Raw genomic sequence first — 20,150 nt, 5'->3', positions numbered from 1 at the left:
TTCACAACATCGTCTGGCAAAGAGTTCCACAGGTTGACTATGCATTGTGTGAAGAAATACTTCCTTTTATTTGTTTTAAACCTGCTTCCTATTAATTTCATTTGGTGACCCCTAGTTCTTGTGTTATGAGAATGAGTAAATAACACTTTCTTATTTACTTTCTCTACACCAGTCATGATTTTATAGACTTCTATCATATCCCTCCTTAGTCATCTCTTTTGCAAGGTGAATAGTCCCAGTCTTACTAATCTCTCCTCATACAAAAGCTGTTCCATACCCAATTCCCTGATGGCCACCCCGGATCCCTGTCCCATCCACCTTCTTTCTGTCCCCTGACCTGCCCCAACTGCCCCTCACTACCCCATGCAACACCCTCCTCTCCTTTCTGACTGCCCCCCAGGACTCCTGCCCCATCCAACCACTCCCGGAACCCCTGCCCCCATTCAACCCCCTTGTTCCCCACCCTCACCCCTATCCACGCCCCCAACCCCCATCCCCTGCTCCCTTACCATGCTGCCTGGAGCATGAGTGGCTGGCAGTGCAGCTGCACCAGGACAGGCAGCTGTGCCACCCAGCAGGAGCCAGCCACGTACTGGACAGCACAGAGCACCGGGTCAGGCCGGGCTATGCAGCTGCACTGCCCCAGGAGCTCGCAGTCCGGCGGAGCAAGCAGAGTCTGTGGGGGAGGGGGAACAGCATGGGAGAGGCCAAGGGGTAGCCTCCTGGGCCAGGATCTCAGAGGCCAGGCAGAACAGTCCTGAGGGCCATAGTTTGCCCACCTCTGCTGTAGAGGAACATTGCATCTGTTTAAGCATATACACCAGCATAAAATACTTTAGGCTAGGAAATGAATACAACTAACTGAAACAGAGGATTTAGGTAGCTAGATTAATTATGGAAATGAAATACAACCAAGACACTAGGGCAAAAATGACAAGTGGTCAAGACCCCCATTGTAAATGCTATCTGAAAAGATGCATCTCCAGTACAACAGTAAATTCTAACACCTGTGGATTGGTTCAACATGAACTGAAAGAACTCCATGCACTCCAAACCACTTACTGCATCACCATGTGTTTTCTTTTGCCATCTCCCATCAGACTGAGCTTTCTAGTTAAGTCTTAGGTGGTATAGTTGCTGAATATAATACAAAGGCTGACACTTTTATGTCAAGCTTCCTTCCCCACTCTCAACTCTAGGATACAGATGTGGGACCCTGCATGAGAACCTCTAAGCTTAACTACCAGCTTAGATCTGATTTTCATGCAGGTCCCCACAGCTGTACCCTAGAGTTCAGAGTGGGGAAGGAACTTTGACATAGTGGGAGAGGTGGGATTTTGTAGTATTGTACACAGGAGGGCTGTTACCCTTTCCTTTATAGTTATGACACTTTAAAAAGAAAACTAGGAACATAAGAATGGCCATACTGCGTCAGACCAAAGGTCCATCCAGCCCAGTATCCTGTCTGCCGACAATGGTCAATGCCAGGTGTCCCAGAGGGAGTGAACCTAACAGGTAATGATCAAGTGATCTCTCCTGCCTTCCATCTCTACTCTCTGACAAACAAAGGCTATTGACACCATTCCTTACCCATCCTGGCTAATAGCCATTAATGGACTTAACCTCCATGAATTTATCCAGTTCTCTTTTAAACCCTGTTATAGTCCTAGCCTTCACAACCTCCTCAGGCAAGGAGTTCACATAGTGCACAGTCAACCTGTGGAAGAAGAAATTCCTTTTGTTTTAAAACCTGCTGCCCATTCATTTCATGGACCCCAGTTCTTATCTTATGGGAGCAAATAAATAAATTTTCCTTATTCATTTTCTCCAAACCATTCGTGATTTTATATACCTCTATCATATCCCCCCTTAGTCTCCTCTTTTCCAAGTAGAAAAGTCCTAGCCTCTTTAATCTCTCCTCATATGAGACCCATTCCAAACCCCTAATCATTTTAGTTGCCCTTCTCTGAACCTTTTCTAATGCCAGTATATCTTTTTTGAGGTGAGGTGACCACATCTGTACGCAGTATTCAAGGTGTGGGTGTACCATGGATTTATATAAAGGGAATAAGATATTCTCCATCCCCTTTTTAATGATTGCTAACATTCTGTTTGCTTTTTTGACTGCACACTGCATGGACATCTTCAGAGAACTATCCACGATGACTCCAAGAACTCTTTCCTGATTAGTTATAGTTAAATTAGCTCCCATTTTATTGTATGTATAGTTGGGGTTATTTTTTCCCCCCCAGTGTGCATTAGTTTACATTTATCCACATTAAATTTCATTTGCCATTTTGTTGCCCAATCACTTAGTTTTGAGAGATCTTTTTAAAGTTCTTCACAGTCTGCTTTGGTCTTAACTACCTTGAGCAGTTTAGTATCATCTGCAAACTTTGCCACCTCACTGTTTACCCCTTTCTCCAGATCATTTATGAGTAAGTTGAATAGGACTGGTCCTAGGACTGACCCTTGGGGAACACCACTAGTCACCCCTCTCCATTCTGAAAATTTACCATTTATTCCTACCCTTAGTTCCCTGTTTCTTAACCAGTTCTCAATTCATGAACGGATCTTCCCTCTTATCCCATGACAATTTAATTCACTTAACAGTTTTTGGTGAGGGACCTTGTCAAAGGCTTTAAGGAAATCTAAGTACACTATGTCCACTGGATCCCCCTTGTCCACATGTTTGTTGAACCCTTCAAAGAACTAATAGATTAGTAAGACATGATTTCCCATTACAGAAACCATGTTGACTTTTGCCCATCAATTTATGTTCTTCTATGTGTCTGAATTTTATTCTTTTGTTTCAACTAGTTTGCCCGGTACTGACATTAGACTTACCCGTCTGTAATTGCTAGGATCACCTCTAGAGCCCTTTTTAAATATTGGCATTATATTACCTGTCTTCCAGTCACTGGGTACAGAAGTGGATTTAAAGGACAGGTTGCAAATCATAGTTAATAGTTCCGCAATTTCACATCCGAGTTCTTCCAGAACTCCTGGGTGAATGCCATTTGGTCCCGGTGACTTGTTACTGTTAAGTTTATCAATTAAATTCCAAAACCTTGTCTAATGACACTTCTGTCTGTGACAATTCTTCAGATTTGTCACCTACAAAGGATGGCTCAGGTTTAGAGATCTCCCTAACATCCTCAGCCATGAAGACTGAAGCAAATAATTCATTTAGTTTCTCTGCAATGACTTTATCCTCTAAGTGCTCCTTTTTTATCTTGATTATCCAGGGGCCCCACTGGTTGCTTAGCAGGCTTCCTGCTTCTGATATACTTAAATATTTTGTCATTACCTTTTCAATTTTTGGCTAGCTCTTCTTCAAACTCCTTTTTGGCTTTTCTTAATACATTTTTACTCTTAATTTGGCAGTGTTTATGCTCCTTTCTATTTACCTCACTAGGATCTGACTTCCACTTTTTAAAAGATGCTTCTTTTACACAGTTAAGCCATGGTGACTCTTTAGTTCTTTTACTGTGTTTTTTAATTTGAGGTATACATTTAAGGTGGACCTCTATTATGGTGTCTTTGAAAAGCATCCATGCAGCTTGCAGGGATTTCACTCTAGTCACTGTTCCTTTTAATTTCTGTTTAACTAGCCTCTTCATTTTTGCATAGTTCCCCTTTCTGATATTAAATGCCACAGTGTTGGGCTGCTGCTGTGTTCTTCCCACCACAAGAATGTTTAATGTTATATTATGGTCACTATTTCCAAGTGGTCCTGTTATAGTTACCTCTTGGACCTGATCCTGTGCTCCACTCAAGACTAAATCGAGAATTGCCTCTCCCCTTGTAGGTTCCTGTACCAGCTGCTCCAAGAAAGCAGTCATTTAAAAGTGTTGAGAAATTTTGTCTCTGCATTTCGTTCTCTGGTGATAAGTACCCAGTCAATATAGGGATCACTGAAATCTTCCACTATGACTGAGTTCTTTATTTTCATAGCCTCTCTAATCTCCATTAGCATTTCATAGTCATTATCACTGTCCTGGTCAGGTGGTTGATAAGAATATACCAGTAGGGATCTATTAGAGCATGGAATTAGAATCTATGGATAGTATGGAACATGTGGATTCATTTAATTCTACATTTTCTTTCACACTAAGATGTGGGGATCGGATGCCTTAATTGAAAAGACAGTCTTTCGCTTTCAGATCAACTGGTTTGAATAGGTACATCAGTGTTGATGGTTTTTATCAGATTTAAAGATATATGAATGCAAATAGCTGAAGTTGCAGCAATTATGATGAAATACAGGCCACTTCACTGCTACCACATTATGAGCATCCATTATAACCTGACTGTCAAAAATAAAAATTAAAACACACTAAAATGGCCAGCACCTTATAATTTAGCACTGAGAGCAGGCTAGCTTCCCTGACTTGGTAACAAGGGCTTAGTTTTGGAGGTTTTTCAATTGTTTGTCAAGTGCCAATCTTTCAGTCTTTGTGCATCTCAGACAGGGTGATCAGACAGCAAGTGTGAAAAATCAGGATGGGGGGCAGGGGGAGAAGGGGGAAGCCTATTATAAGAAAATGACCCAAAAATTGGGACTCCCTGTAAAAAATTGGGACATCTGGTCACCCTAATCTCAGACCACCAAATCCTCCAGTTTAGAAAGACTTGCTCACAGAGGAGGGGCTTAATTAATATTTTGTTAGTGTTTGTCAAGTTCTCTAAACATGTCAGGCACAATAATGAGTATAACTATGGCTTCTGGAAAAAATTTCCAATATTGTCAAGATTAAAAGTGAATTGTAAAACCATTACTGCAAGAAATCTGTGAAGATTTCCCCCAGCCCAGCCCTCTCAGACAGAGGTTTTTAAATTGTTAAAATGTATTAGAAAATTTTAGCCAATTTACAAATCATTGGCCAGGCTTGCAGCTTTGTCATGTTTCCTTTCTATTTTTGCATGGCTGATTTTTATTGGCATGCAGGTCTCAGCAGTGGTGAAATTTCACCATCACAAATGCAAGCATTCCAGAGTAGGTTTCTTTAGTGTTTATTTTCAACATCTTAGAAAATGGTGAGCAAGCCATTCACCAAGTAAAATGATGCAGAAAGAGCCACAGATATTCCAAGGTAAGCATGACAGAGCCAAATTCACAAGCAGGCACAATTCCCATTGGCTTAAGAGGAAGATACATATTCATTGAACTCAAAATACTAAAACAATTTTAGGCAGGTTGCAATTCAAAGGCTACATGCAAACTTTCTGGATTCTATAAAAAAAGAATAGGTTGAGGTTTGTTGTTGGATACCACAGAGATGCCAGAAACATTTATGAAATATGTTCCTTAGTGCTCAATACTGTACCTTTGTTAGGTGGATATTTTGGCTTTTTTCCTCCACCAACTAATGCTAAATAGTTACACCGAAACAACATTTCAACATGGCCAATGCCTCCTTCTAGAAATTCTGTAAAACAACAAAAACAAAAATGAAGTTTGTAAATAAACTCAGCACTTAATTTCACAGCAGAATGGGTCTAAGATAGCATTGGAACGTTTTCTTCTTTACAGAAAGTGTGACATTTTAGGATTTACTATAGAAGTGCAAAATACAGTTGAGGTCAAGCCCATCTTAACAGGCCTTTTACTGCATTGCCACAAGAAAATGCTTCAGTATATGACTAAGGCTACTCTCAGTTATCTACACTATGGAAAGATAACTGTGTGGAGATCTCCTCCTGTCCCCATCTGGATACTAAGAGAATCAAAAGAAGAGTGATTACTCTTAGGCACAATTAACAGCTTTTTCAGCACAAGTTACATTTAAAAAAAAAAAAAAGCCACCAAAAAACAAAAAAACCACACAGGACACTTAGATATTCGAAATTGTTTATGACTGCCAAAAAATTATGGGGTCCCTCCCCCAACCAAAATATTGAAGTATACTTTTTTAAACTGGAAAACAAGAAGTTACTTACTTATTTATGGTATGTATATAATCTATGATCCCATTAAAATTAATTTCTCTTTTATGATACATTAACACTTCTTGCAGATAACAAGAAAGAAGAGGCTTTTTAGGAAGGATTTTGAGAGAAAAAGTGGCTAAGTAAATATAGATTAGGTAGGCATGCCATGTTTATGGGCAGTATTGAAAAAAGCAGGGGAGATGAAGAGGCATCAAAGCTAGCATCAGATGTGATGGGAGAGTTGTAGGGGAAAAGGGCAGAGACACTTATTTTATGCCATTTACTTTTTTGATTTTCTTCTCAGTTTTTGCAATTAAACTAAACAAAAGTAAAACTTTACTCTAGCCAGTTTCACTTTTTGGTTCTCAAAATTCTATCATCCTTCTGGTCTCCCATGTTTAAGAAGGATGAATTCGAACTGGAACAGGTACAGAGAAGGGCTATTAGGATGATCCGAGGAATGGAAAAACCTGTCTTATGAAAGGAGACTCAAAGAGCTTGGCTTGTTTAGCCTAAGCTAAAGAAGGCTATGGGGAGATATGATTGCTCTTTATAAATATATCAGAGGCATAAATATCAGGGAGAGAGGAATTATTTAAGCTTAGCACCAATGTGGACACAAGAACACATGGATGTAAACTGGACACTAGGAAGTTTAATCTTGAAATTAGACAAAGGTTTCTAACCATTAGAGGAGTGAAGTTGATTTTTGATTATTAGCAGGTAAATATGTCCAATGGTCTGTGATGGGATATTAGATGGGGTGGGATCTGAATTACTACAGAGAATCCTTTCCTGGATACTGGCTGGTGAGTCTTGCCCACATGCTCCAGGTTTAACTGATCGCCATATCTGGGGTTAGGAAGGAATTTTCCTCCAGGGCAGATTGGCAGAGGCCCTGGAGGTTTTTTGCCTTCCTCAGCAGCATGGGGCATGGGTCACTTGCTGGAGGATTCTCTGCACCTTGAGGTCTTTAAAGCACGATTTGAGGACTTCAATAACTCAGACATAGGTTAGGGATTTGTTACAGGTGTGGGTGGGTGAGATTCTGTGGCCTACGTTGTGCAGGAGGTCAGACTAGATGATCATAATGGTCCCTTCTGACCTTAAAGTCTGTGAGTCTTCAGGGGCAAAATTGAGCTGTTCTTAAATCTTACTCTGCACAGTGAGCTCTATGGTCACCAATATCTGGTGGAAGAAAGTTCCATAGCTGTAGGGCAGCCACTCAAATTCAGTCCTCTCCCCCCCACGCCCCCATGAGTCTCATTTTCAAAACTATTAATTTTATTGGCTCCAGTCTCTGCAGTTAATACTAACCAGGGCTCTGTACTTAACAGTGCTATAAGCACCTCAATTCTAGTGAACTGAGGAACATTACTTGGCATATGGTAGGGTACGTACTTCTTTTAGAGTGTAAGTAAGTTCTCTTGGGCAGGTCACAGTAGATCAGCATATTGACCTGGATCTGGTATTGGAGAGACAGTCAGTACAGCATGCAGAACAATGGGATTGAGGGGGAACGTGCTCAATCTATTTTGCTCTGAAGATGAACCAACACATGCACATCCATCTAGAGCTTTTTCATGGCATTCGCTTCCATCCCCAAGTAGCAGTGAACCATCTGGACTAGGAAATAATGAATGCTTTGGTCCAACAGGAAGGAACTTTTAGCTAAAAACGCCATTTGGATATCCAAGAGTAGGAGTCCAGAAGGACACTTTAGTCCAGCATCACACTGATGGTCAGTGGACAAGTGCCCTAACATCAAGGTTTTAGACAGTTACCTCCAATACTGAGTGTCTGATTACCAGCCAGGACCAGCTCTACCATTTTTGCTGCCCCAAGCAAAAAAAAAAAGCCGCTCAGACTGCCACCTAAAGAATGGACAGAATGCCGCCCTTAGCATGTGCTTCCTCCGCTGGTGCCTGGAGCCAGCCCCGTTACCAACATCACTTCTGTCTTGCACAGATTAAGCTTCAACCAGCTGCTTTTTAACCAAGTCTCTCTCTGACTTAGATACCAGGAAACAAGAGTGATGGTGTTGTCTATGTTTAATGTAAAGGAATAACAGCCACTATGCTTGAGGGCAGTGTGAAAACAGTGTTGGATTATATACAATTCAAATTTACAGATAGATATGGAGGAGCATGCACCACCACCAAGGCCTTCATGACAGGAGGTTTAGGAAAGAGACCTCTCCTTTGGAAGTCTCCGAAAAAAGACAAATGAGAAGCAGACACCCGGATTTCAGAGAGAGGGAGGAAATGGAGTTTAAGAAGTTAGAAAGACAGTGAGCTTTCTGAAGGCAGACCTGGAATTCCAGAAAAAGCAAAAAAAAAGAGTGGGATCAGAAAGGCTAGGGATGGGACAGATTAAAGAACGCAGAGCCTGAGGGATGGGAAGCAAAATAGGAATGGTAGGAGTATACTCAGCAGGGATGAGATTAAGCAGTTAGGAGGAGCTACATCCCTCTTAGGACAACTAAAGGACGTGTGGACTGGAACCACAGACCTTCACACTACTTTAAGTTACAAGAGAATGCTTAAGTAAGATGACTGGAAAAACACTGAGGCTGTTAGGAGACCCTGGAGGCCTCACTGGCAGTCAAACAGGAAGGCATAGGAAGAGAAGGGGTTATATTTGAGGTACAGAAAACACTGCCATTCCTCTCAGAACAGATGCAGTCTGGTTAGAAGAATGGTTTTCGCTATGTTTTTGTCGAGTTTTATTCTTGAGCAAAAACTATATAGGCTTTCACAGAACCACCAAAGCAGTTTTTACATGACAGGATCGGCAGAAAAAGCCCAATACAGATTACAACCTAGTCCCCTAGCCACTTGATGTGGAGCTCTCCCTTATAGAGCACACCTCCAACCTGTTGTTTAGGCTGTGACTTTTAGAGAGCCACCTGAGTTCTTTCACACTTGCAATGTGTTGCTGACGACCTCTAGTGACCAGTCCACAGAGGTTTCAGGCTGATGCTAGCTTCAAGATCACATACCTGAGTCTGTTAGATCACACAGTAGAGGATTACCAGAAGTTAAATTGCCGATCTAGAAATGGCATGAATGAGACTGCCTGTGGAGCCCTTCCTGGCTGGAAGGAAAGTCACTGGACAAGGGCTCAATGCAAGAAGAAAAAGTAACCCAGGCAAGAGCCCTGTGGAGAAGACAAGTAGGCTGGACTTCCAAAACAGAGCTAACAGAAAAATGAGAAAGCATCCCACACCTTGTTTCTCTTTTTCTTTGAGAGGATCTGCATTATAAACTCTGAATCCATTTTCCATTCCACATGCAAAGCATCCTAAAAAACATAAAAATGAAAAATATGCATTAATTATGAAATACAGGCAAAACAGAGTAAGTCAGAGGGCTGGGGGTCATTATTTAAGAGCTTTAATGTCAACGAAATTTCAAGAAGACTGTTGCATGTCTTTAGTAGTTTAAAATAGAAAATGTAAGTTGAAACTGTGTAAAGTTGGTTTTTCCCCCACTTTGTTTCAAGGTTGGAAGTCCCTGGTGTTCTGTTTAAACAGGTGGTGAAGAAACAATGGAAGGAAAGGAGATAATCACATAGGAGGCAGTTTGATCATGAGTCAATACCAGGGAAAAGGAAATCACAGTTTTGGTGTATTATTACTGGAACTTACACTCCCCAGTAATAGCTAGCACATAAAACCCCTATATTCACTTCATGTACTAAAAAAAGGGAGCCCTATTTCAAATATTTAGATCCCTAATTAAAAAACTTTACTACATTGTCTAACATGTTCAGTCCTGAAATAGGTGAGAATGGTTCTTTAGCTACCACGCTCTACAGTCCCTTTCAGGATATGAAAGTTGGAAGTCCATCAGTTCCAATTAACTGTGGGGAACTAGAGGAACTCAAGCAACTGACCTTTTAAACTAAAAGAGTTTAATATACAGAGATTTTACATATCTGATCATTTTTTAAGCTGAAGTCCAGAATTGGGTTATGCAGATCTCTGAGATATTGGGGGTGGGGAGAAATGCCTTTTTAATGCATTCCTTCATACTCCCAGTGAGAGTTCTTCTGTTTTATTTGATTTAAGTTGGTAAATACTAATGATTCCACTTATCACAAGTAAGTAGTGAGTCCTAGTACCTGCCAGTATTGGACTAAGGCAGAACACATAGAAGCCATTAACAAGCATTCAGAGGTGGTAATTTTTGTGCATGAAGAGATTGTTACAGAAAAAAGTTAACTTGACAAAACAAATACACAATTTAAAAGTGAGACAAGGTGGGTGAGAAGCGCTCTGGGTAGCGCAAAAGCTGGTCTTTCACCAAGAGAAGCTGGTTCAATAAAATATATTACTTCACCCACCTTGTCTCTTGTATCCTGGGCCCAATACAACTACAGCATAGCAAACAATTTACAAGTGGCATATCAAAATTCATAAAGAACTTTGAGATTCAAGGTCACAAAATAATTAGAACAAGTTTAATTTTATTCCTATGCAATGATCTGAAATTTTTTTAAACAATCTTTTATACAAAAGTTGAAAAAGGTGTGTATTAAGTGTCTATCCATAAGGAACATTGTGACACTCTGCATCCCTGTGTTCACCCCTTTTTCAAGATTATGATAAACTTTGTACAAACTATGCCTCGCAAGATATCATCGGAAAACTCATGATTTGCGATCTTTATTGTCCTAGTAATGTGTGTGGCAACACTGTATGTAAAGTTACAAGATTCTACCGTATGATGTTAGTAAGGGCTAGTCTACACTAGAAGTGCTACAGTGCAGCTCTGCCACTGTAATGCGTCTGGTGATGACACTATGCCAACATGAGAGCTCTCTCCTTTTGGCATAATAAAACCACCTCCACATGAGGTGGTAGCTACACTGGCAGAAGCTCTCCCACTGACAAGCACTGTCCACACCAGCACTTAGGTCAGTGTAACTTACATCACTCAGGGGGTGGTTTATTCACACCCCAGAGCGATATAAATCGTGCTCAGATAACCTGTAGCATAGACAAGCCCTAAGACATATTCCGAATCTGGGGAAGCAGCCACAAACCAGTTCCTCAGAGAGAAAAGGCTAACTGACACCTCAGCCAGGTATCAATGAAATCAAATGGACCATCACCTGGTTAAGTGGCCATTCTTCAGCAGGAAAAAGGGTATGAGTGAGAAATTTACATCTTGGCAAAGAAACAGTTGAAGGTTCCCATCCCCACAGACTACATCTCCTGAACCCCAGCAGGAGAAAATTGAAGAGGAAAAGGCACAAGAAGGGGAATAGATGCCCCAAAATATTCCTCCCTCTCTCTCTACCCATAGCAGCCACAACACCTGAAGAATAAAGAAAAAGCCTAGGATCCTGTCTGAAAGGCATTCAGCCAGTAAAATTGCTGAATTATGTGAAGAGAGATTTTTGTTTTGGATTCACTTAGCTTGTTGCATGCATTTTACCTTTTACTTCCCTGTAACCAATGATGAATTTTATGCCTTGTTACTTTTAATCACTTAAAATCTTTCTGTAGTTAATAAATTTGTTTTATCTAAACCAGTGTGCTTGGATTGAAGTGTTTGGGGAACTCCATTTGAGATGATATGCACAAATCCTGTAATTTCTATTAATAAAATGACAGATTTATATGAGCTTGTGCTGCCCAGGACAGGGCTGAATACTACAAGATGTGCATGTTTGAGGGAAAGTCTGGGATTGGGAATTTGCTGATGTTGCTCTGCAGCATAATTCAAGAGTATCTAGCCATAGCATTCACACAGTATAGCTGGGAGTAATTTACATGCTGGAGGCTGTGTGTGAGCAGACCAGGTAGATGCTCTCACAGTAAAGCACTGTAAAAGGCATGCTAGCTTGGAAAATTGAGGTGAAACTGCTGTTCAACAGATTGTCCCCAGGTAATGTCACAAACATCTATTCCAAAATAATAAAAACCAAGGGTCTTGTCATGCTCTGAGTTGTGGATATTAATTTGGGGTTTATAAAACTATTAATGAAAACCTTACTTCACACTTTCCTTCATCTTGCCAAACTATTTGCTCAGATTCTTATGTCCAATTGTTCCTACATGTCAAAATATTTTAGTAGTTCTGCAGCTGAATGGCAGAGAGAGCCTGGAAAGAAGGTTTGGGCTGCATATTGTTCTCACATTTGTAAATCCTTTATACCAAGCAGACATCTTAGATTCATAAATTCACAGACTCTAGGACTGGAAGGGACCTCGAGAGGTCATTGAGTCCAGTCCCCTGCCCTCATGGCAGGACCAAATACTGTCTAGACATCTGAAGACATTATCCTAAACTATTTCCAAATTGATTCAAACTCACAGGCAATTTATGCAGTGCCAAACCTGACTTAGGAACTTTTTAATGTCCAACTAAATCTCCCTTGCGCAGTTAAGCCAGTGTTTTGTTTCATATAAGGTCGAAGGGAAAAGTTCTCCTCCTTGATGGCACCTTGTTAAATACTGAAAAACGCTTATATGTCCCCCTCAGTCTTCTTTTCCAACATAATAACCAATTCTGTCAGCCTCCTTCATGTCATGTGCAAGAACCTTTAATATTTGTGTCTTCTCTGACCTCTCCAATTTCTCATCATCTTTCTTGAAATGCGGTGCCCAGAACTGGAACACAATACCCCAGTTGAGGCCTAACAGCGCAGAGTAGAAGCGAAAATATGATCGTGTTTGTACAACAGTACTGTTAGATCCAGAACAAGTTGCTTTTTTTGTTTTTTCACAGTATACACTGTTGACTCAATTTTAGCTTGTGACCACTAGACTAGCAATCTTTCGCACATACACCTTCTAGACAGTCTTCCATTCTGTAGTGTGACGATGTTCCTTCTAAGTGGAGACTTTGCATTGTCTTTGTTGAACTTCTCAGTTTACCTCAGACATTTCTCCAATTGCCAGATCATTTGAATTTTGACCCTGTCTCAAGCAGCTGCAATCCCTCCAGTTTGGTATCGTCCAACTAAATAAGCGTATTTCAACATCTAAGTTTGATGAGATATTGAACAGAGCGGTCCCAAAAAGCCCTGCGGAACCTTACTTGTTATCACTTCCAGCAGATTGGAGTCTCCGTATGTTACCGCCAGTTGCCACCTATAGCCCATTTAATTGATTGCTAGTTTTCGATAGATATCATGCGAGACGTATCAAATGCCGTTACTAAATTAGATACAACACCGTTCCCTTACCAACCTCATACTAATCATAGAAACTTCAATGTTGACATATTTTTTCACAATATACGCGGCTATTCCTATCACCTTACACTCTCAAGTGTGCAGATTGATCTTAATGTTGCTTCCTTATCCCGCACGAACTTAAACTGTCTTAGCTGTGTTTTATTCCTTTTTATAGATGCAATATTCCTTTCGTCTTCTGATCTCTCCCTCCCATGACTCCAAGAATTAGAGCTCAAAACCTCCTTATCTCTTGGTATCTCTATCCATCATCAGCCTGGATTGCAGGCATCACTTAAGATTTTAACTGCTTCTTTTTTTTATTTTCAATCTAAGATCCCTCATAAGCATTCATTGTAACATTCAACTTCTCAGTAAGACAGAAAAGAAGTTAATAAACAATCTCTGATTTCAATTTCGGTTACGGTCTCCCCCTAGTGACAGGGCTCTGTCCTGGCTTCTCTTCTCTATGATTAGAAGTTCATTTCATCCAAGAGTTTGAATTCATTTGTGCCTTTGCTTCATCTGCGCTCTGTATAATTGCTATATCACCTGTAATCGACTAGTTTATTTTTATAGCTTTTATTGTAAATCACAAGACTCGTGGTTAAGCAAGGTGGTCGTGCCAATTTTCTATCTTTCATACCATCAGATAGTGCTGGACCTTTAGTGCCTCTGAAAACTGCCAATCTCCAGTTGTTCACCCTGTTTGATTCGTGGGACTTACCTGCCTCTACTACAATCGCCTTCTGAATCATGTCCTATTTTGCTTGTATCTTCTGCCTTACTTAGAATTGCAATGATTTCAATATATTTCCAGCTCCTTAACTCAAATTTACGAGTTCCTCCCTATTTGTTAAAATCAAGTCTAGAACAGCTTCCCCCCTAGTAGCTTTTTCAACCTTCTGAAATAAAAAGTTGTCTGCAATGCAGTCCAGGAACTTATTGGATAGTCTGTGCCCCGCGGTGTTATTTTCCCAACATATATCCGGATAGTTGAAGTCCCCCATCACCACCAAATCTTGGGCTTTGGATGATTTTGTTAGTTGTTTAAAAAAAGCCTCATCCACCTCTTCCACCTGGTTAGGTGGCCTGTGGTAGACTTCTAGCACGACAGCACCCTTGTTTTTTACCCCTTTTATCCTAACCCAGAGACTCTCAACAACACTTCCATCTCCTATGTCCATCTCCACCTCAGTCCAAGTATGTACATTTTTAATATATAAGGCAACACCTCCTCCCTTTTTCCCGTCTATCCTTCCTAAGCAAACTATACCCATCCACACCAACATTCCAATCATGTGTATTATCCCACCAAGTTTGTGATGCCAACAATGTCATAGTTTTATTTATTTATTAGCACTTCCAGTATCTTATGATATTATAGACAAAGTATAGATGTTTATTATGCATACCTACAATTAATGAAGCGACATATCTGCAAAATGATTATATCTGGTACTCTAGATCAGTGTTTCTTAATAACTGCCCCATGGACTGTCACTAGACCCTGAGATCTCCCTGACACAGTTTAGGAAGGCAGCAAGCCAGCCCCTGGGATCATTATGCCACATAAATATATGCGGTGAAACATCTGCATGGCACCAAAGATAATCCATAGTCAAAAGAATCTGAATATCAATTATATACTGGAATTTTACAGATAATTTTAAGATAGGCATGGTTGATATGGCACAGTCACTGAAAAACAAACAGATTCAACATTTTTGTTTTCCCTGGAATTTTAACTAGCTTGCATTAGCAAATTATCAGTTTCAGGAAAACAATTTGTTGAGGACTGACAGCATCCTGTATTTATATCATGTACCTTCCAGGTCAGCAGTCAAGATAGTACTTGGTATATGGAGAAATCCCTACCCCTCTCACAGAGGGCTGAAATACTGCCAGAATTTTAAAGTAACCCAATAGCCTATTAAGCTGTTTCAGTCTAGGCCAACAAAAAAGTTTGAAGGAAAGGAGATGGAGGAAAATGACATTAGAAGTTTGTGTTGAGAACTTTGAATTGTTAAATCACTGGATTTTGGGGGTATTCGTTCTCTTTTCCTCCGTTTTATTGCCATCTTACTTTAAGAGACAGTTTCTTCTCAAATATGATCATCCACCAGCTTAATTAGTTGGAGGGGAGCCATTATACCATCCACAGGATGCAAGTTTGGGAGTGTCCTTAGGATTCCTGCTGACTGAGCTCATGGAAAGCAACAATTACAACGAGTGCACTGCTCCTCACATTGATGTCAGCAGGTGCTTTGCCACTGATTTTCAATAGGTGTAGTATCAGGCTTTTATTTTGCAAGCACTCATTGCCAGGAGACACCCAGGGCAACATAAGCTGCTACCTCTGCATCTGCTTTCAGTAGTACAAAAATCATCAGAATAGAAAGAAAGGCCAAGGATTTATTTTTTTTTTTTTTACAGGCAGTGATGTACTAGTTTGCAGAGCACAACTTCAAGCTAGGCTTTGATATTTCTGCTTGGCTCAGTTTCTAAAAAAGTTCCATACGTGTGAGAGTGTATACACATGGAAAAGGGCAAATGGCTAATACAGTATTACCAACCAAAAAAGTCTTTAATATTAGTTAGTAAAAAGATGCTTTAACATGTTGAACTGAGAGGCTTCTAGTCAAGCTAGAGCCACAGCTTCATTTTGTCAGGTATCATTGATTTGCAGCATACATCAAGCTGACAAAGCAAAAGGCTAGTTCCATGAGCTGCAGCTATGGAGTTAAAAAATTGGTAAGTTATCTGACAAACCTTACAACTGGCTCTAAGGCTCTGTAGTGTTTTACCCACAAGGGAGAAATTCTCTTTCCAAGGTAACGGCAAGCATGATATGGTGACGATATAGTTCTGGATGAGAGCTGATATTTCTTGGAGACTATTTTTGCAAATTAAATGTCCTTTTTATGAAAGGCTCACTACAGAATGATTGATATATTTCCAGTGTAATGTGATGGTTAAGTAATACTTTTTTAAAAAAATTGTTAGATACTAAAAAAGGCTTTTAAATTTTGCTTTAATATTAGTGAAGTACCACCACTGTATGAAGATACAGACTAACATGGATGCTACTCTGAAACCTAGCATTGTATGAGAAACCCAACAGACTATATGTTAGCAGACATTAAAATTTGCTATAATGCCACTGCATGTTTTCTACAAAGGCAGACTCCCCAGGATAAGGAAACTAGAAAGAAAGCTCATACATTCCCAGGAAACTTAACTGAACACAATATACTTAGAGTATGTCTATGTTGCAGCTGGGAGTGTGCTTCCTAGCCCAGGTAGACAGACTCCCACGAGCTTTGTTTGGTCTAGCTCACTAAAAATAGCAGTGTGGATGTTGCAACATGGGCAGCAGCTCAAGTTAGCCACCCAAGCTTAGACCCGAGAGATCAGATAGACTAGCACCCAAGGCCAAGCCAGAGCCACTGCAAAGCTAGTGTAAGTCTGCCTACCTGGGCTAGGAGGCATGCTCCAAGCTGCAGTGTAGGAATATTTTCAGTGACCAGTACAGCAGGTTGCTGGAGTGGGAGAGGGAAGGAAACAAGAATGAGCTTCCATATTTAAGGGTTTTGTTTTTTTCTTGACAGTGAAAACTATGCAAGACAACAGGACTCTTTAAGTTCATAGTGCAGAGGTTTGAGCAGGAGAGAAATTTAATAAGCCAGCAGTTTATTCCATCACTGCTACAAGCCTGATCCAAGAACTTTGCAATTACTGTATGTATTTGATTCTTCTAGCCAATTTTAACTCACCTTTCTTTTTATAAATAAACCTTTAGATATTAGATACTAAAGGACCGGCAACAGCATGATTATTGGGTAAGATCTGAGTTACATATTGACCAGGGTATAAGTCTGGTCCTTTGGGATCAGAAGAACCCTTTTGTTTGAGGAAATTGGTTTTAAATAACCACTCATCATTAAGTCTAGTGTCTGGGTGTTGAATCCAGGATGGGGATACCTAAGGAAGCTGCATTTCTGACTTCTTGTTAGCCAGTGTGGTAAGATAGAAGTTTACTTTTGTTGCTGGATTGGTATATCTCACAGAGGAATAACCACTGGTTTTGGGGTATGTCCACCCTTTTTCCCCCCAGCAGCTTGTCCTGAATTTGGTATTCTCAGTTGTGACCCATGGAAGCATGGTGACAATCTCTGCTTCACAAGACAAGCTGCTCTGAACCTTTCAGATGAAAGAATGGACCAAGCAAAAAGATACAGATGTTGACTCAGACATGAGTTTTCACTACTACACTTTCAACTCTGTAACTTGTGTTTCCATAACCTACCGTAGGCTCTTATTCTTGTGACAATGCCCAGTGACTTAGGCATACAGAAACCTACGTCTCCTTGAAGAACATCAATGGGACTTAAATGCTGTATAAAATTTTCAAAGGCACCACCTATAAGCATAAGTATTGTTTTCTTTACTTTTATCCTTTTTTTTATTTAAAGAAAAAAGAAGTATATTGTTTAATCTGCAACTACAACTTGAATTTGACTATTATTGGTGGAATGAGTACAGACTGCCCATATTGACCCAGTGGTGCTAAAGTAAAAAGGGAGGCTTGGAAGGGGCTGAAATGCCTGCCCTAGGAAACACCATGCTGCATAGAGGAAATCTTTTTCCTTTAGGATCAAGAATACATAGATGTATTGTTATATTGATGTCTAATAGCAACCTCTGATCTACACACATTACCTAAGACTGCACACTTTGTTTGAAACCTGTCAGCTGCAAAGTCATTTCTGCATCATGAGATCTAAACATTTTGTTTTGCTGTTAGGCAGGCTTGAGAAAGGGAGAACAGCCTCATACCTTGAACACAGGACTGACAGACAATTTCTGGATTCTCTTACCAACTCTATCATATGCAGTATGACACCAAGGTGGCAGGGGGCGTGAGAAGAATCCCTCTCAGTATGTGAAACTACTCCTTCCTTAACTGATAAGGTTATTATGAGGTTTCTTTCATCTGTTCATTAATTTGTGAAGTGCTTTGAGATCCTTGGACAGAAAACACTACAGAAGTGACTTAATTAAGATTATATCAAACTTTAAATTAATAAAAACTTTGACAAAAATTTTTGTTGTGAAGTACTTGACAGAACTTAGCCTTTTCTGTAAGATAATGAAACTCCAGTGAAAAGTTATCCAATATTAAAAAAAAAAAAAAAAAAAAAAAAAACAGTAGTAACAGTGCTCAAAGCATAAGAGGAAAATATGGGTTTCTGATACTGCAGATGAAACATGCCAGTCACAGAAGTAAGGTCTTCTCCAGCCCTATTAGATCATCCCTCCCGTCTTCCTGTGAGTACAGGATTGACTATTCTTGAGTTATGAGAAATGAGGTTATTGCAAAATTTCATTCAGGCACCTACACTAAGTTTCAGCACTCCAGTGACGCAGATTTCTATTTCTGGTTAGTAGGAAAATGGAAGAAGTAGTGAGGTGTTCCTCCTAGCTACCGTTTTTAGAATTACATTCACAAAAAGGGCTAGTCTACATTGGCAATGATATTCTACGCGGCAGCGCTTTAACATAGCTTGTGTGGTTGCAACAGAGCTCTCCCAGCACTCTTAAAACACACACACACACACACACACACACACACAAAAAACCCACCTCCACAAGGAGCACTGAAACTTGCTGCACTAAGGGGGTGTTTTTTCACACCTGAGGAACAAAGTTGCAGCACTGTAAATTGCCAGTGTAGACAAGCCCTCAGATAAGCACTTTTGCATCCTAAATGCTATCAGGTACCATACTGATTAGGCTATTTTTTAAATGTACAAATATACCTCTTATAACTGGAAAGAGTTACAGTAGCTTGCAAACAGACTCTCCCTGACTTCCTTTGCCTATATAACTAGGGGTCTGTTTAACTTACCAGTTTATTTAGAATAAGTACCTAACAGTGCAGTTAAGGGAAGCTGCTCAGCTCAGGGACTATCTTCCTAAGAGTCTGTACAACTACTTCATACATTTTGGGGTGCTAGCATAATTAAATAATGCTCAGGGGTGTCATTTCAGACAAATTCAAGGGGTGGGTGCAAAGTTGCATCAGCATATACAACATTTTCTGTCCCAATTGGCATCATTAAGAATAACTACTAGGCAATTATTTCTTTTCTAATGATACATAAGGCCACATAAGCTGTGTTACAACTTAAATATTTTTCACTGCAGTGACTAGTGATTTTAGGTGCCTAAATTTAAAAAGGAACCTGATTTTCAGAAACAGCCAAAGGACCCACCAACTGGAAAGCAGGGACACCCTAAAAAAACAAAAACCCACTAGCCACTTGAAAATTCTGTTCACAGACTTTGGCTCCAAAGCATTCTTCTCAGACTTGATGGCTGAGAGAAACACAAACAAAAGAGGGCATGGCACTGCAAATACCACATAGAAATATCCCTATACTTTAAGGGACAATAGCTGCATCTACACTGGTAAAATCCAGATTAATAATGCCCCACCAGCAGCAGCAAGAGTGGAAACTGTAGCATACACAAGATGGTAGCAAAAACGGTGGCACTTTGTTGATGTGATAGCTTTCCCTGTTCTTAGCATGTATAGAACTACATGCCAGATTTTTCCTAGTATACAAAAAGCCAAAAAGTATCTCTAAACATGATTATTGCAGAAGCCACACTCTGAAGTGGTCCTAATTCTGACATTTAATTTCCCTAACAGCACTTAAGCTAAGATGGTTAACCACTGTCACACTCCAAAACACAGACCACTTCCCAAACCAGCTTTAGGATTTGAAGATTTACAGTTGTGGTGCCCTAGAGTAAAGCCACACAGTCCCTGAATTTAATCAGAGATCAAGACAGTGGCTAGAGCTGCAGGGAAACAGCACAGTGTGGTGTCACCAGGAAGGGGAGGAGAATATGCTTCCACACACAGGCTGCCCCGGAGTGGCATTTCAGCCCCTCTCCAACCAGCAACAGGTCATGCTCCCCTTTGCCTCCTGGTGAACCCCACTCCCTCCACAGCCGCG

At 40.3% G+C, this 20,150-nt stretch overlaps 1 protein-coding gene across 3 annotated transcripts in view; it reads right to left on the bottom strand.

Annotated features, from left to right (window-relative positions):
- The window catches only part of WDR45B (WD repeat domain 45B), a 37,473-nt gene that overhangs the window by 16,782 nt on the left and 541 nt on the right, over positions 1-20,150 (bottom strand). The window contains exons 2-4 of one of the 3 annotated variants that reach the window (XM_032792747.2): positions 16,599-16,664; positions 9,163-9,237; positions 5,331-5,432 (exon numbers count right to left, since the gene is read on the bottom strand). In XM_032792747.2, coding sequence (XP_032648638.1) covers positions 5,331-5,432; positions 9,163-9,237; positions 16,599-16,614 — 193 coding nt within the window. In that variant the 5' untranslated portion in view covers positions 16,615-16,664. The remainder of the gene's footprint in view (positions 1-5,330; positions 5,433-9,162; positions 9,238-16,598; positions 16,665-20,150) is intronic. The other 2 variants (XM_032792746.2, XM_032792745.2) reach the window with 2 other exon arrangements.

The sequence above is a fragment of the Chelonoidis abingdonii genome, chromosome 13, assembly GCF_003597395.2.
Source record: "Chelonoidis abingdonii isolate Lonesome George chromosome 13, CheloAbing_2.0, whole genome shotgun sequence".
Lineage (NCBI taxonomy): Eukaryota > Metazoa > Chordata > Testudines > Testudinidae > Chelonoidis > Chelonoidis abingdonii.
Note: the sequence above shows the minus strand (reverse complement) of the source record. Positions and strands in the feature narration are given on the sequence as shown.